General features: G+C 40.3%; 1 protein-coding gene across 1 annotated transcript in view; it reads left to right on the top strand.

Annotated features, from left to right (window-relative positions):
• DHX57 (DExH-box helicase 57) overlaps window positions 1–17,721 on the top strand; it is a gene marked incomplete in the record, with an annotated part of 57,144 nt that overhangs the window by 16,835 nt on the left and 22,588 nt on the right. Inside the window, 8 exon segments of the mRNA XM_027773004.1 lie at window positions 450–571; window positions 2,178–2,373; window positions 2,976–3,100; window positions 5,487–5,620; window positions 6,900–6,954; window positions 9,468–9,673; window positions 14,108–14,224; window positions 16,435–16,531. Coding sequence (XP_027628805.1) covers window positions 450–571; window positions 2,178–2,373; window positions 2,976–3,100; window positions 5,487–5,620; window positions 6,900–6,954; window positions 9,468–9,673; window positions 14,108–14,224; window positions 16,435–16,531 — 1,052 coding nt within the window.

Below are 17,721 nucleotides of genomic sequence, written 5' to 3'. Positions count from 1 at the left end.
TGGCCTCTCTTTGTGGCCCCAGGCCCCTTTGGGGAAAAAAAAAAAAAAAAAAAAAAACTAAAAAATAATGCTGAAAATAATTAATTAAAATTAAAAAATCAGTTCCTCTATAGTACTCTCCACATTTCAAGTGCTCAGTAATCACATGTAGTCAGGATTACTATGATGGGCATGTTCATCAACGCAGAACGTTCTATTGGATGGTGCTGGTATAAAGACTCCTGCTGGGAGGAACTGGATAGGTGGTAAACAAGAGGGTTTTTTCACTTATAAAATCGTTCAGTTTATTAAGGTACAGAAAAAGTATAGATTCCACAGCTCATCTCTGATCAACCTTCTCTGCAGTTTCTGGCTGTGAATACATTGTGAGAGAGCAGAAAGGGTGGATATAACTGTGGGATTACGGAGCTTTGTGACCCAAACTGATGCCTTATCTTTGATTTTATTAGGCTTCCAGACAGTTCCAATCAATTCTGCAAGAAAGACAATCACTCCCTGCTTGGGAAGAAAGAGAAACCATTCTTAGACTGTTGAGCAAGCACCAAGTGGTTGTCATAAGCGGTATGACTGGGTAAGATGCAATTGACTTGTAACGCACCTTCCATCTTTCAATATACGTACTCAGTTACTATAACCGGTTCTACTTTGAAAAACTTACAGCCGGGGCTGGCAGGTGGCATGGTGGTTCAGAATGCTGGACTCCTACATGGCCGACCACAGTTTAAGTCCTAGACCTGGCAGCTTGCTTTCTCACTTTCTCTTTCGCTCTCTCACTCAGTCCCTCTAAGTAAATAAATAAATAAAGTTAAATAAAATAATTCTTTAAAAAAAACAATAACTGGTGTTGAATACTTTTAACAAACCTTGTTTTTCGGGAGCACTGGACTCCCTCATGGCCGACCTTGTTTTGAGTCCTGGACCTGAAAGGTTAAAACTCATGCTAGGAGTGTGTCCAAAATCCCAAGAGGAGAATGGAGGAAAAGAGAATGTGGCATGGCCATCCCACTGCGAGGTGGTTTCTCACTTTCTCTCTTTCTGGGTAATGCATGCACCCTATAGTAAAAATCTTCCCCCCTGCCAAAAAAAAAAAAAAAAAAAAAATTTAAATTTTAAAGCTATTTCTAGAACATTTAGATTGAAAGCATCTCATCTTGTGAATTTCCTCTGCTTTTCTTAAAGCTTTTATCTTTTGTTTTAAGAACAACTTAAGGTTATTATTCCTGTCTCACATTCTCTATATGTTATGCAAACCTCTTTAGCAGGGTCAAGTTGCAGACTTAATTAGTTCTATATTCAAGAGTATACAATTTAATAATTACATTTGTACCCAGATACACTCAGAATAATATTGAGCTTTTAGTTTCTTATCTTTTAAAATTATATTTTAAGAATTATTTATTTTAATTAATTTATTTTTAATTTGTTATAAGACACTTGCTCATCAGAAAGAGACAGAGTGAGAGAGAGGGAAAAGAGAAAGCAAGCCACCAGGTCTGGGACTTGAACAGTGGTCATCAGTGGGAGTCTAGTGCCTTAACCACTATGCCACCTGCTGGCCTCAGTTTCTTACCTTTTTAAATGTAGTCCACATATAGCCAAATTAATACACACTAAAGGGAAACACATAAAATATTTTAATGATCAAAAGCCAGTACTCTTGGCCAGCAGGTGGCGTCGTGGTTAAGGTCGCTGGAATCCCACGTGGCCGTCTGCAGTTAGATTCCCGGACTTGACGGCTTGCTTTCTCATTTTTTCTTTCTCTTTCTCTCTTGCCTTCCCTCACTTTCACTCTGTCCCTCTCTGGTCAAACTAAAAATAAATAAATAAAGTTAAATAAAATAATTATTTTTTAAAATAGCTAATGCTTTTTTTCTCTAGATTTATATGTAGAGTTCACATTCTTAGAGGCATTTAAAGACCTTAATCTGATGTTTATTCAGTAGTCTCATTTTTATAAATGACACTAAACTATTATTTGATTGCCCTATCAATCTTAGTATAAATTCCTAGAATTTATCCAATATCAAGTAAAAAATCAGTAGATAATTTTAGAAAATGGATGAAGCCGAATGACTTATTCTAATGAGCTTGATCACTTTCCTCATTGCATGTGATTGCTTCTTAGATAACTAGCCTTTGAAAACTTCATTTTAGGACTTATTTGTTTTGGCACGCAGATGTGGCAAAACCACACAGATTCCACAGTTTATTCTGGATGAGTCTCTGAATGGGCCACCTGAGAAGGTGGCTAACATCATCTGTACCCAACCCCGCCGAATCTCTGCGATCTCTGTCGCCGAACGTGTGGCTAAAGAAAGAGCAGAGAGGGTGGGTCTCACCGTGGGATACCAGATTCGGTTAGAAAGTGTCAAGGTTTGTATGCTCTGCCTATTTTCTACTAATAGACATTTATAATTTGGGGGTGTAAAGAGTGCTGGGGGTCTGGAGAGTCAAGGGTCGTTTGGGATGCGTACTTTCAGGTTATATATTAGTGGGTATATATTTCAGGTTTTAATTTAATGACCACCTTCTGTAGTGCTGAATGTTTTCCAGAAATATTTTGTTATAAGAGCTCTTTATTTGGTTCCACTGAATTCCCTTTATAAAGGCTGTTTCAGCTTTTCTTGGCAGAAGATCTAGTACATGCTGCTTTGCTGTTAAACCTGAGTCTTAATCTATTTCACCAACTATGGAACAAATTCAGAATTGATTTCATCACTTACTATTTGTTTTATGTTTTATAATAACTTCTGAATGCCTTTATGAGAATCTTAAAACTTTGATATGAAGTAGGAAGACAGCTTTTATTGTTGTCATTAACAAGAAACTATACGTTCAGTAATGGTTTCATAGCAGATGGAGCTGCTGATGTTTTCAGAGTTCTTTATCCTATCCATTCAAATTGGCTTGACGGTTAAGTGTTTCCTTTTTTCCAAATGTACATTAATGCTTTATGTTGTCCTTTTATGAATAAGTCCTCAGCCACCAGACTGCTGTACTGCACCACAGGCGTGCTGCTGAGAAGGCTAGAAGGAGATACAGCTCTACAAGGAGTCACCCACATTATCATTGATGAAGTTCATGAGCGGACAGAAGAAAGGTAAAACAAAGATATTCCCAGCGAACACTGGCATCCATAAAATGAAGACATGACTGAAAATATTTTGTTCTCTGCTTCTAATTCTGTTTCATAGAGCTAATAATGGTAATTTGCCATAGGGACTGCCTACATTAGAGAAGAAGAACTGCTTTCTGATCCTTGGGTCTGTAATATAAAAATGCTAGGCGAGCACATGTTCATCAGTAGAAGAGCCATCTTATAGATCAGAAGGGCTTCCACGCCCTCCTGGGTGTCGTGCTGAGCTGGACACCGTCGCTAGTAGGTATAACAGATATAAGGCATGCTCAAGGCTTGGCCTAGCAGGCTTCCTTCTTGGTTCATTTAGTCACTCATCCAGTCCCGACATCCATTCATATATTTATTAAGCCCCCGGCAGGAGCCAGATCTTCCAGGGCTTTATGACCCATGGATAATAAAGCATTCACATTTTTTAAACTTTATTTACTTAAATTATATCAGAACGAGGGAGAGAAAGCAAGCCAGCAAACCACCAGATCTGGGACTTGAACCGCAGTTAGCCACTTAGGGGAGTGCAGCGCCCCTAACCACCATGCACCTGTTGTCCCCAAGCATTCACATTTTATTTTAAGAATTAGAAGTCAGGACCAACAGTTGACGTAATGGCTATGTTGCTGGACTCCCATGTAGCCAATCTTGATTCGAGTCCCGGACCTATGGCTTAGACTCACGCTGGGCACATGTGTGTGCATGCCCAAGATCCTGAGAGGAGAATGGAGGAGAAGGGATTGCGGTGTGGCCATCCCCCCGGGGGATGATTTCTTGCTTTCTATCTCTCTGTCTCTCTCTTTCTGGCGAGCACACGTACCCTATAGCAAAAACCTTTAAAAAAAAAAAAAAGGAATTAGAAGTCATTAAAGGGTGGGGGCATAAAATCAAAATTCTTGGTATTTTAAATACTAAGGAAAGGCCAGGGAGGTAGATGGCATTAATCATACAATGTTATGTGGATCATGCCCTGGAATGATTTAAAAAAAAAAAAAACTAGTGTGAAAAAGAGAATGTCCTCTGAAAATGATGAGATTTTCCTAAAAAGCATTATATTCTTATAAATATCTTGAAAAGAAGAAAACCTAAGTACAGTTGGAAGACTGATAGAGAAGCAGCGCTGGCCCTGTTGCCTTGTGGTCAGCTCCTAGGGAGCTGGAGCCCACAAGGCCGATGGTGTGGTTGGAATCCTGCTCCAGTGACCTGAAAAACATGCCAGGTGTATGTGTGTACATGCCCCAGAGCCTGACAGGTTGGAGAGATGGAGGAGAAGGGTTGCAGCATGACCACGCCCCATTCGGGGGGGTGCTTCCTTCCTCTCCCACTCTCTCTATTTCTCTTCCTTTGGCCACATGAGATCCAGTTCCCTTAACCACCAGGCCAAGGGCAGGCCCGATTTTAATTTTTTTAATTTAAAAAACTTTGTTTATTGACAGAGGATGTATATGCTTACCAGAGAGATGGGAGGAAGGTTGGAGAAGGAGAAAGTACCTCTTAATGAGATGTGGTCATGCCACAGTCCCTTCTCCATTTCCTCATCCTGTCGGGATTCGGGGAACACATGCACACATGCCTAGCGTGCTTTTCAAGCCACTGGAATCAGCATTCAGACCACTGTTGACCATGTGGGATCCAACTCCCTTAACCCCTAGGCTAATCAATGAATAAGAGGGAGAACAGTAGGAAATGAGTGTTGAGGGTGTAGACTATGTCACATAGGGCTCCTATTCTGGGAGAAAGTGAGGTTGGATAGTTGGTAAGGACTCCAATGAGAAGTCCTTGAAGGATTTTGAGCAGAACAGTGGCACAACCAGATTTACACTTGAAGAGAATTCATCATCAGCTGTACTGAGGATAGACTGCAGGGGCGAAAGGGCTTAAGCAAGACCAGTCAGGGTATTGCTAATCTACAGTACATACCATCCCACCACTTTTTTTCCCAGTAAGTAATCTTGGAGATGTTTTCATGTCATTATCTAGAGTTCTACCTTTTCCTTTTATCTCCTTCATGTTATTCCATAAACTAGATGTTGCAATTAACCATTTCTTGGTTGATAGACAGTAAGGGAATTTTCTGTATTATTATTACAAACAATGTTATAATGAAAATCTTGGTTTATATCTCTTTGAATACATGTAGATATCAGGAAATAGAATTATCAAACTTGATCATAAATCTCATTGGTATTTTTATTGGTACTGCACAGAGTTTGTATCTTCACATGTAAGAATATGACACATCTGTCACTGCTACTGCTTTTTTTTGCACATAGGTCTTCTACTTTCCTGCCCAAATTGATATCAATGGTTACTAATTTTCAATATTGGATCTGTTTGATCTGCCTTGTGTTTCTTCTAGTGACTTCTTGCTGCTAGTTTTGAAGGACCTTGTGTTGCAGAGGCCAACTCTTCAAGTTATCCTAATGAGTGCAACTTTAAACGCTGAGCTCTTTTCTGAATATTTCAATTTCTGCCCAGTTATTACCATACCAGGTAATCAGAATTCATCACTAAATATTTATCATTCTAAAAAGTAGATATAATTATTTTAGAGCTCATTTGAAACATAGATTAATATGTATACCTCTTTCTAGAGAAGAATAGGAAGTAAAATCATAACCAAATGATGCTCTTGATGAGATAACATTATATTTATTTGCCAGGAGATTTCAATTTCGTATGTGATATTTTTTTTAAAGAATTATTTTTATTTAACTTTATTTATTTATTCATTTATTTTGTTTTAATTCGACCAGAGAGGGATAGAGTGAGAGAGAGAGAGAGAGAGAAGAGAGGAAGAGGGAAAGTGAGAAAGCCAGCTGCCGGGTCTGGGACTCAAACTGCGATTGGCCTTGTGGGAATCCAATGCCCTTAACCAGCTTGCCACCTGCCATTCCCTGTATGTGACTTTTTTTTTAAAAAGTCTTGTTTGTTTAGATTTTCTAGAATTCCACTGTTTTTAATATCAAACTATGAGTTTATAATGGTAATCTGTCATAAGGAAAGAAGTTGTGTCTGTGTATAGCATATTTTTTTATTTCTGGATTCTGCTAAATTTCTGAATATTGGCCTACCCTGGGAGAAAGTGAAATTGGATAGTCTGTGTTACATTTTGGTACTTTCACAGTCTTATCGTGGGATTAATTAACCATCCTGAACTTTGGTTTATCCTTGGGCAGTTGATTACTAAAGGGACCATTTAGAAGCACTAATGATAATAAAACCCTTTGTTCTAGTGGTAGAGGATGTTGACAGTATATTTAAAGAAACTATATGCTTGATCTAGAACAGTGTTGAATGTTTAAAGGTGCCCTGTGGGGGGAGAGGGGAGAGTAAAAAAAGTGTAACCAGCTAAAAAAGATTCTTGTTAGCAAATTAGCGTTTCTCTACCTATATACTTCTGTTCCGAAGTAGAATATATCCCTTCCTATTTATGTCATCAAAATGTGATACTTTTTAAAAAATTATTTAACTATATATATAGAGTATATATATTTTGACCAGGAGAGAAAGAGAAGGAGGGAGAGAGAGAAATAAAGTGAGAAAGCAAACCTCCAGGTCCAGGACTTGAACCGTGTTTGGCCATGTGGGAGTCCAACACCTTAACTACCACACCACCTGTGGGCCCCACAATTTGATACTTTTAAGACCACATGAAAAATAGTACCTTATCATGCCAAGCTTCATCTTAAGAGAATTTTATGTAAACTATTTAAAGAAAGTTGGATGGACATTCTGAGGCTTTTCTGTTTTACTTCCTTGTTTTTTCTAGGTCGTACATTTCCAGTTGACCAGTTTTTTCTGGAAGATGCGATCGCTCTGACAAGGTAAGGGAGATGTTAATTAAGGTTCACTGTAAGTCTATGAAAACGAAACGATTTTACCCTCCGTGTGTCAGGACACTAACGTGTGTGTTGGTCTTCTAGATTTCCTATTTGGGCATGTTTTTCCTTTCTTTATCAAACAGACCTCCAGTATGTAAATCCCTCTACGCCAACTGCTGGTCCCTCTTTTTTTTTTTTTTTCTTGAGAGGAATAAATAAATAATTCTTTTGAAAAAATTTTAAAAGGAAATAGAAAATTATTTGTTGATGATAACATATATGCTAATATCCTTGATTGAGCCAGTATACAATGTATTCTGGATAGAAAACCTCATTTTGTATACTGTATTGATACACAGTGACTAAATGTAAATAAATAAATTTAAATTTAAAAAATAAATGTTAGCTATTATTAACATCATCCTACTCTCAAGAAGTTTGCAGTATATTCTGAATGTTAAGAGGTATGTATAAATTTTGTGGGTTTTTTCACTATACTGAAAAAGAGATGGAAATAAATGTCCTTTGAGGCACCAGAAAAGTACTTTAGCACTGCTAATAAAGAAGTGATTGGGGAACGAGCAGTTAGCGTAATGGCTATGTCGCTGGACTCCCACGTAGTCGACCGCGGTTCGTGTCCCGGACCCGGTGGCTTAAAACTCACGCCGGGCGCGTGTGCGTGCGTGCCCAAGATCCCGGGAAGAGAATGGAGGAGAAGGGATTGCAGCGTGACCATCCCCCCTGGGGTGTGATTTCTCGCTTTCTGTCTCTATGTCTCTCTCTGTCTGTCTGGCGAGCGCACGCGCCCTATGGTGAAAAAAAACCCTCTCAAAAAAAAAAAAAAAAATGAAGTGATTGCAGGGGCTGGTAGGTGGCATAGAGGTTAAGGAGCTGGGCTCCCACATGGCCAATCATGGTTTGGGTCATGGACCCAGCATCTTGAAAATCATGCCAGGCACATGTGTGTGCATGCCCAAAAGCCCGAGAAGAGAGTGGAGAAGGAATTATGGCGTGGCCATCCCTTCTGGTGAACAATTTCTCTTTTTCCCTCTCTCTGTTTCTCTAGTAAGTGCACACACTCCATGGCAAAAACCTTAAAAAAAAAAAAAAAAAAGGAGAGAAGAAAAGAAATGAGGGCCAACCATAAGAGTAACCTGGCTGAAAAAGACTTGCTTATTATGTTCCCATCCCTTACCTGGCATGATTTTCAAGCTGAGTCCAGGACTTGAACCAATGCTATCCCAGACTCTGAGAAATCTTTAGGACTCTAAGAAATATACTTTCAAACCATTTATCTAGGCCAGTTTTCCAAAAGATGAGAGAATAAAGCCCTTTGACATTGATTTACTAAAAGTCACGTGGCAAATTGGTTTAGTGGCTGACCTAGAACTCAAATCCAGAGCTTTTTGTTTCAAATCTAGTCATTGTTGTACTTTGCTATGATGTCTAATAGTAGTATCACTAACAAATACTAAATTCTCTTTTTTTAAAAATTGTTAGAGGGTACATGCACTCACCAGAGACAGCGCAATGAGCTAGAGAAAGACAGAAAGCATTTCCCACTAGAGTGTGGTCATGCCACAATCCCTTCTCTTCCTTTCTCTATCCTGTCAGGATTTGGGGCACACATGCCTGGCTCGTGTTTCAAGCTCTCAAGGCCAGGATTCGAACCTTGGTTCACCATGTGGGATCCAGATCCCTTAATCACTAGGCTCCTGGGCCAGCCCACAAATACTAAACTTTCTAATCAGAAAGAGTTTTTAAATGTTTTGAGGACAGTCTTGAGATGTTCAGCCAAGAGCCCAAGAAATTTGAGTCTATATTTGGAAGGAGATATCAGGCAACAACTGGAAATTTGGATCTAGATTTGGCTGTAATGAAAAGGAGTCAGCTGCCTGGGAGTTATAGTTGAAATGATGGGAGTGTAGATAAGGTTGCCAAAGAAGAAAATAGAATAAGGAATGATGTTACTGAGGACACAATTCAAACATTTTCTCGAGAACCGTACCATTTATCCTGGATAGGTCTTTTCTCCAAATTCTTATATGGTCTCCTAGATAGAACTAAAAGCATTCTAGTGTGTTCCCAACCAGAACTAGGTCATAGCCAGCAGGATCTGGACTGATGGAAGGCTACACTCGAGCTGGGAAGAAATAATGTTAACATTTTCTGTATCCACACATAAAATAGGTAACTACTTGGGCCAGCTGGGTGGCGTAGAGGTTAAGACAGCTGGATCCCACATGGCTGACAGCATGGTTTGAGTCCTGGACCCGTGGCTTGAAAAACATGCCAGGCATATATGTATGTATGCCCAAAATCTCGAGAGGAGAATGAAGGAAAAGGGATTGTGGTGTGGTCTTGCCCCCAGGGGTGTTTTCTTTCTTTCTCTCCCTCTCTGTTTCTCTCAGGTGAGCACAGACGCCTGAACTGGGGAAAAAAAAATAGGTAACTACTTTCACTTCTCACCAACAGACCCGTATACCCAGAGACATTTCTTTGTTTTCCTTTCTCAGGTATGTGTTACAGGATGGGAGCCCATACGTGCGCTCAATGAAACAGATATCAAAGGAGAAGCTTAAAGCAAGGCGCAACCGAACTGCATTTGAAGAAGTGGAAGAAGACTTGAGGCTCTCCCTGCATTTTGAGGATCAGGAGTCTGTCAAAGATGCCGTGCCAGATCAGCAGTTAGATTTTAAGCAGCTCCTGGCCCGCTATAAAGGTAATGTGCTTCCAGGAGACTATTAGAATTAGGCCAAACATTTCTAATACTTTTCCTCATCATGATCCAGAAGAAGAAAATTCATCAGAACAACCTTAGACTTAAAAAAAAATTGCAGTTCTGACACATATTTAGAATGTAATTGTTAATGAGACCAACCAGTGGCATAATGGTTACATCACTGGACTCCCACATAATTGGCCATGGTTTGAGTCCTGGACCCAGCGGTTTAAAGCTCAGACTGAGTGTGTGTGTGCGTGCCCAAGATCCTGAGGTGAAAATGGAGGAGAAAGAATGAGAGGTAGTAAAATACTAATTATACTCGTGAGTATTTTAAAACTTTTTAAATGTGATTTTGAATTTATGGTAAAGTCTATGCACATATACAATGAACTCTCATAGATCCTTTACCCCAGATTACCAGTTGTTAATGGCTTATGTGTAAAGCTGCCAGGGCCAGTATTTGAACTTGCTTCGTTTGTTTTATTACTTGCTCTTTGTGCATGGATGTATTTTTCCTCCTTAATCTCTTGAGAGTAAGTTGCAGAAGTGATGCTCCTTTACCCCTAATGCTTCCATATGTGTTTTCTTTCTTTTTTTGTTTTTTTTTTTGGAGAGATTTTTGCTATAGGGTGCGTGTGGTCACCAAAGAGACGGAGAGAAACAGAGACAGAAAGCGAGAAATCACCCCCCCCGGGGGTGGGGGATGGCCATGCCACAATCCCTTCTCCTCCATTCTCCTCTCGGGATCCTAGGCACGCATCCACAGGTGCCTGGCGTGAGTTTAAGCCACTGGGTCCAGGACTTGAACTGCAGTCAACTACATGGGAGTCCAGCAACATAGCCATTACATCATCTGCTGGTCTCTCCATATGTGTTTTGTAAGAACAAGGGCACTCTCTTACACAACCACAATACCGTGATCGCAGTGAAGATATAAATTTGCTAACTAATTGGCTCAGTAAGGACCATTATTGCTAGTTTTTCCTGGTCTGAGACCCTATACAGGATTATACGTGACATTCAGTTGTCACACATCTTTAGTCTTCTTTCATCTGGAAGAGTTCCTCAGCCTTTGTTTGTCTTTTATGACCTTAACATTTTTAAAGATTATTCTATAGCATGTCCTTCCTTATGGGTTTGTCTGATGTTTTCCTATGATTAATTTAGGCTATGCATTTATAGCCGGAATGCCACAGAAACAATGTTGAGTTCTCACGGCATCATAGCAGGGAGTACATGACGTCAGAATGTCCCATTATTACCTACGTTTACTGCTCACTCGGTTAAGGTGATGTTTGCTAGCTTTTCCCCCTATGTAATCACTATTTATTCCCATTGTAGTCATTCATGGAGAGATATTTGAAATATTTAAATATCCTGTGATAGCCTGTAAATTTCACCTACTAGGTTTTTTTTTTTTTTAAGAATTATTCTATTTGGGGACCAGCAGGTGGCATGGTGGCTAAGAATTATTTTATTTAATTTTACTCATTCATTCATTTATTTTTATTTTGACCTGAAAGAGACACAGTGAGAGAGGGGGAAAGTGAGAAAGCAAGCCACCAGATCTGGGACTCGGCTCATAGTCTGCCATGTGGGAGTGTCCAGTGCCTTAACCACCATGCCACCTGCTAGTCCCTTACCTATTAGTTTTAATGTTATTCATGGACATTTCAAATAATGTCTTTGGGACCAATGAATGGCATGGCAGTTGCATTGCTGGACTCCTATGTCGTCAACCGTTGTTTGAGTCTTGGACCTGGTGGCTTAAAACTCACATGGGTAGACCAGCAGGCAGCATGGTGGTTAAGTCACTGGACACTCCCACATGGTTAACCGTGGTTTGAGTCCCTGACCTGGTAGCCTACTTTCTCACTTTCTCTCTCTCTCTCTGTCACTCTCTGGTCAAATTAAAATAAATAAATGAATAAATAAAATTAAATAAATAATTCTTTTTTTTTTTTCCTTTTTTGGAGAGAATTTTTTGCTACAGGGTATGTGTGCTTGCCAGCAAGACAGAGACAGACAGAGAGACAGAAAGCAAGAAACCACCCCCCAGGGGGGATGGCCACGCCACAATCCTTTCTCCTCCATTCTCCTCTCGGGATCTTGGGCACGCATGCACACGCACCCGGCATGAGTTTAAGCCACCGGGTCCGGGACTCGAACTATTGTCGACTACATGGGAGTCAAGCAACATAGCCATTATGCCAACTGCTGGTCCCTATTTCTGCTTTTTATCAGTTAACTTGTCCATTTTTCTTTTTGAAAAGTCTAGCTCTTAGAACTTTGGCAAAGAAAAGTGACTCCTGTCCTGCCTGCCTCACCTAACTACGTCTTTGTATAGACACTTTTTCCCTTTCCTTCACTTTAACCAACCTGACATTGACTCTACCAGAACACCTTGTTTAAAACTATTCTTGAGAACAGCAGGTGGCATGGTGATTGGGACGCTGGACTCCCACATGGCTGACAGTGGTTCAAGTCCTGGACCTGGTAGCTTGATTTCTCATACCCCCGCCCCTCTCTGTCTCTCTCCAGTGAATTAAAATAAATAAATTAATTTAATTAAATAATTATTTTTTAAGAAACAAACTGTTCTTTCAGGGCCAGTAAATGGTGCAGCAGTTACATTGCTAGACTCCCACATGGCTGATCATGGTTTGAGTCCTGAACCCCAGTGGCTTAAAACTCACACTGGGCACGTGTGTGTGTGTGTGTGTGTGTGTGTGTTGCGTGCATGCACGCCTAAGATCCCAGGAAGAGAATGGTGTGTGTGTGTGTGTGTGTGTGCATGCACACCTAAGATCCCAGGAAGAGAATGGAGGAGAAATGGATGTGGCTATCCCCCTGGGGGGGGATTTCTCACTTTCCCTCTCACTTTCTCTGTCTCTCTCTCCAGCAAGTGCACACGCCAAAACCTCTTAAAAAAACAAACAAACAAACAAAAAACTTTTCTCCAAACCTCTCAGCATCGTGTATGAAGCTCCCCTGTGTTTATACCAGCTATGAATATTTGGTTCTAGTTAGCCTGCAGTTGGGGCAGTAGGACATTAGGAGGAAAAGAGGAGAAAGAGCTACAGTCTTCAGAGATTTAGTTGTCCAAGAATATGCTATTTGTTTGTTTTGAAATTGTCTATATTTATTTATTTTTCTAAGACAGGGTCTCTCCATGTCGTGATCCTCCTGCCTCAGACACCCAGCTGGGACCACTGGCATGAGCCGCCACGCCTGGCTCTTTAGAAAGGGTTGTGCCGTGGTGCCCAGGCCACTCTCAACTTTACCCTCCTGTCTCAGCCTCCCCAGGTTGTTTGGATTACAAGTGCATGCCACCACACCTGGTCTTTAGGTTAGACTAGGAATTGAACCTTGACCTCCCATGTGATCCCAGCCTACTAAGCAGTGTCTTAGCAACGTCTATCACCAGATCTGGGTCACTGTTTTGAAAAGAGCTAAGGGTAAAAGTGCAAATTAAACTACAACTCTAGGCTTCAGATAAATCAGATGGAAATTGTAGACCCTTAACCTGAGGGGTGGATAGACTCCAGTGGTATAGGTAAAGTCATTAAAATCACATGTATTTCTCAGGGAAGATCCCTCAAGTGTTTCATTTTCTCAAAGGACCCTAAGGAATCAGTGATGTAAAGACTAGTGAGACGGGGCTGGCGGGTGGCATGGTGGTTAAAGGTACTGGACTCCTACATGGCCAACCGTGGTCCAAGCCCTGGACCTGGTGGTTTGCTTTCTCACTTTCCCTCTCTGTCTCTCTCTGGTCAAATAAAAAATAATATTAATAAATGAAGTTAAATAAAATAATTCTTGAAAAAAAAAAAAAAAAGATGCTGCTGGGACCAGCAGTTAGCATAATGGCAATGTCTCTGGACTCCCATGTAGTCAACCGCGGTTCATGTCCCGGACCTTATGGCTTAAACTCACGCCAGGTGCATGTGCATGCGTACCCAAGATCCCGAGAGGAGAATGTTTGGGCGAGCACACCCCCCCAAAAAAAAAACCCTCAAAAAAAAAAAAAAAAAAAAAAAAAAAGCCGGTGAGAGCTGTTGTCTCTGTCCACTGATGCCCATGGGTTGCTATTACCTGGACTTCAGCTGATGTGACTCAGGATTTGATTGAATCTGGAAGGAGTTTCTAAAATGACATGATTTAAAATGTTTCTAAGATGATATGACTTGCAGGAAGGAAGGAGGAGTGTTAAAAGACCTCTCCAGCAGGGACAGAAGCCTGTCTGTGGGTCACTGTTCAAACCAAAAGTGCTTCTGATGAGCTGTATTTTCTGAGCAACTAGAAGAAAAAAGTTCATTTTAGTATGTTAAATGTGAACATCTGTGTTGTTAAGCCAACACTCACCTACTTTATAGACATATTTCCTTTAATAAGATATCATTATCTTTCTGACTTTTACTTTTCTTTCAGGGGTTAGCAAATCAGTCATTAAGACAATGTCCATCATGGATTTTGAAAAGGTTAATCTCGAATTAATAGAGGCCTTATTAGAGTGGATTGTGGACGGAAAACACTCCTACCCCCCAGGTAACTGCTTCTTCATTCAGGCCCGAACAGCCCACATATTAAACATGCGGTTTCTGGTGAAATGTCGGTCTGGCCATTAGTGTGTGGCTCATGCAGAAACTCATCAGACACAGAGGCCACCAGGCAGTCGGTTAAGGAGCACAGGCTCTAATCTGATAAACTCAGCTCTGCTATTCAGAATCCTATCACCTTGAATAAAGTCCTTACCTGTTTTCTGCTGCAGTTTCCCTGTTTATTAAATGAAGTTATGTAAAGCTGTTTTGAGGATTGAAAGAACCCGTATGTAAAGCACTTAGCACGGTGCCTGGCATATAATTAATACTCTGTAGATACCATCCTTAATATTGATCACGGTATAATTATACATTTATTTTTGTTATTATCACTATTCCAACTGCTGCTGCTGTAACACAGAGCAATCACTCCTGTTCCCCTGCTCAGCGTCTCCCATTCCAGTGGCCTTCTTCTCTTCCTGCAACCCCTTATCCCCAGAATGAACACCCCAGATCTTCTCATAACCAAATGCTCCCCATCATTCAGGTTTCTGCTCAGTTGTCAGCCCTTCAGACCACCCTACCTGTTGTTTTTCCCCTCTAATCCGTTATGATATACAGAAATGATTATCATTTTCACGGTAACAACACGGCCTGAAATTAGACTTTTGTTTACTGTCTCCTTCAGTAGAATGTAAGTCCCTTAAGAATAGGGATTTTGTATTCACCACTGTATTTCTCAGACCCTAGAACATTTAGGTACAGAGTAAATATTTGTTGCATGAATAAATGAAGAGCAGCCGATGTGGGGTGATCATTAAAAGGAATAATAGATCAGAAAATTTCTTTATGTGCTTATTATACAGTACTTAGGAGAAATGGGAATGGCTCCCCTCTTTGGCTTAGACTTCAATCATTATTTGGTATTTTCTACAGAGACTTGCAAGCCATATGAAATTATTAAAGTGCTGTGTTTCTCTTCTCTTGGCAAGTAGTTCGTGTTAGCTAATGCATTATCATTGGACTGAGTATTTTGTTTCATCCCCCTAAAAAAGGCTATTATTGAAAAAAATCAAGCATAGTAGCCAAAAAGAAATATTAGCAAATTACCTGACTTCAAAGCGGGGTAGACATAGTGACTAGGGAATCAGTGACATATTTGTGAATATCAAGGACGTTTCTGACACAGAGGGTAAAGCCATGAGAGCGGAGCACATCACAAGATGCATTAAAACGTAGACAAATTATTTTCACTTATGTAGATTATCCTACCACACTTAAATTTTGTGGCATTTTAATAGAGAGGAACATGGGGTATGTGATGGGAAGATTATGGATCTGGTGCCAGAAACCCTAGGTTATACAGGTTTCATGTTTATTAACTCTGTGACCTGACCGAGTTTTACTGAGTCACTGTCCTGTAAGACCAATAACTCTTCCTATAGAAATAGAATGTCAGTGGCCGGTGACATACACTGAAGGAGTTTATTTAAAGAGCTAGCAGAAGGGCTATCCCATAGCACAGTGGTAAAGTGTTGTGTGGAGGAAGCCAGATCCTACATGGCTGACGGTGGTTGGAGGGGGGGATTGTGACATGACTATACTCCACGGGAGGAGGGGTGCTTTCTTTCTGTCTTTGTCTTTCTCTCTAGCAAGCACACATGTCCTCTAATAATTAAAAAAACAAACAAAAATTAAAAAGAACTAGCAGGGCCAGCAGGTGGCATAGCAGTCAAGGCATGGGATTCTACATGGTCAACTGTGGTTCGAATCTTAGATGTGGTGGCTTGAAAATGACAGCAGGCACAGGATTGCGGCATGACTATCCCCCCCGCCCCTAGAGAATGATTTCTCCCTCTCCCTCTCTATCCCACTGTTCCTCTCCAGCAAAACCTTTAAAAAATTAAATTAAAATTAAAGAACCAACCAACGATTCTTGGCACTATACCTATATCCATGACATTTTATGGCCACATTTTTCCACACCTTAGTTTTTTCCTTGTGTAAAAGGATAGTAATACTCCCTTTTGTCCTTATTAAGTCAGAGAATATATAAAATACATAATTCATTATTCGTTTAAATCCTTGGAGACTTTACAAAGAAAACAAAACTGAAAAATTCTCCGATTGTCCCTTTTTTGATTTAAAAGAGCTTTATAATCTGTATTGATGTTTCCCTTTGCACATTTATCATATTGATTCTCTTTATATTCCCAGGTGCTATACTTGTATTTTTACCAGGACTAGCAGAAATCAAAATGCTTTATGAACAGCTACAGTCTAATCCTCTTTTCAACAACAGACGTAGTAATCGGTAAGCTAATTGCTTTTTATGCCTTTAATCATCCTTTGCTATTATTTATAAAAATGTTTATGATCAGCACCCTCCTTAGACCCTGCTGTCACTCCTCAAGTATGTTTGTTTATTCCAGTTGGAAATGGACAAATCTATTTGCTCCAGAAAATTAGTGATTCCTGTTCCATTAACAAAAGTCTTTCAGGCCAGCCCGTGGTGTGGTGGTAAGGGAGGCTGGATCCCACATGACCAACTCTGTGGCTTGTGTTCCAAACCGAACAGCTTGAGAAGCATCCCAGTGCATGTGTGTGCATGCCCAAAATCCCAAAAGGAGGGAGAAATGGAGAAGAGACTGTGGTGTGACCATTCCCCATGGGGGGGGTCAGTACTTTCTCACTTTCTCTCTCTCTCTCTCTGTCTTTCTCCAATGAGTGAATGTGCCCCCTGGCAAAATTTTAAAAAAGAAAAATAGGGACCAGCAGATGGCGTAATGATTACGTTGCTGGACTCCCATGTAGTCGACCGCGGTTCAAGTCCTGGACCCGGCGGCCTAAAACTCATGCCAGGCACGTGCACATGCATGCCTGAAATCCCAAGAGGAAAATGGAGGAGAAGGGATTACAATGTGGCAATTCTCCCGGGGGGTGATTTCTAGTTTTCTGTCTCTCTGGCAAACATATGTGCTCGATAGCAAAACTCAATCAGAAAAAAAGGGGAAGGGAAACCAAAAATAAAAATATTTCTCTTCACTTAATTCAGTGACTCAGCAAACTTACATATTATTTAGTTGCCAGATTCCTGGAGGGGAGATGAGAAGAGGGAAAGCTAGCATTAGCAACAGCAAAAACATGCTGCCATTTTAAGAGAAAATCTTTTTCAGTAATTCTTATTCCAGTATCAAGACATACTGGATATGTCTTCATATCTAAGGTGAAAACTATTTAACAAATGAACATTCCATAGAAATATAAAAATGAAATTTCTTATATTACTGTCTCTGCCTCTCTTTTTTATTTAAAGATAGGAACAGATTTGTTACTTGTGGAGTATCAGCTATTCATTCCTCTTGATTATTTACTACTGAATTACACTTCACCGCTAATCTGCAGTTGCTGCAAGGTTTTGTGTTTTTGGGGGGATTTTTTTTAATAGTTTTTGTTTACAGAGTGTGTGCACTCGCCAGAGAGAGGCAGAGAGGCAGAAAGAGG

The sequence above is a fragment of the Tupaia chinensis genome, unplaced genomic scaffold (genome assembly GCF_000334495.1).
Source record: "Tupaia chinensis unplaced genomic scaffold, TupChi_1.0 Scaffold000317_1, whole genome shotgun sequence".
Taxonomy (NCBI): domain Eukaryota; kingdom Metazoa; phylum Chordata; class Mammalia; order Scandentia; family Tupaiidae; genus Tupaia; species Tupaia belangeri.
This window is presented reverse-complemented; position numbering and strand designations above follow the sequence as displayed.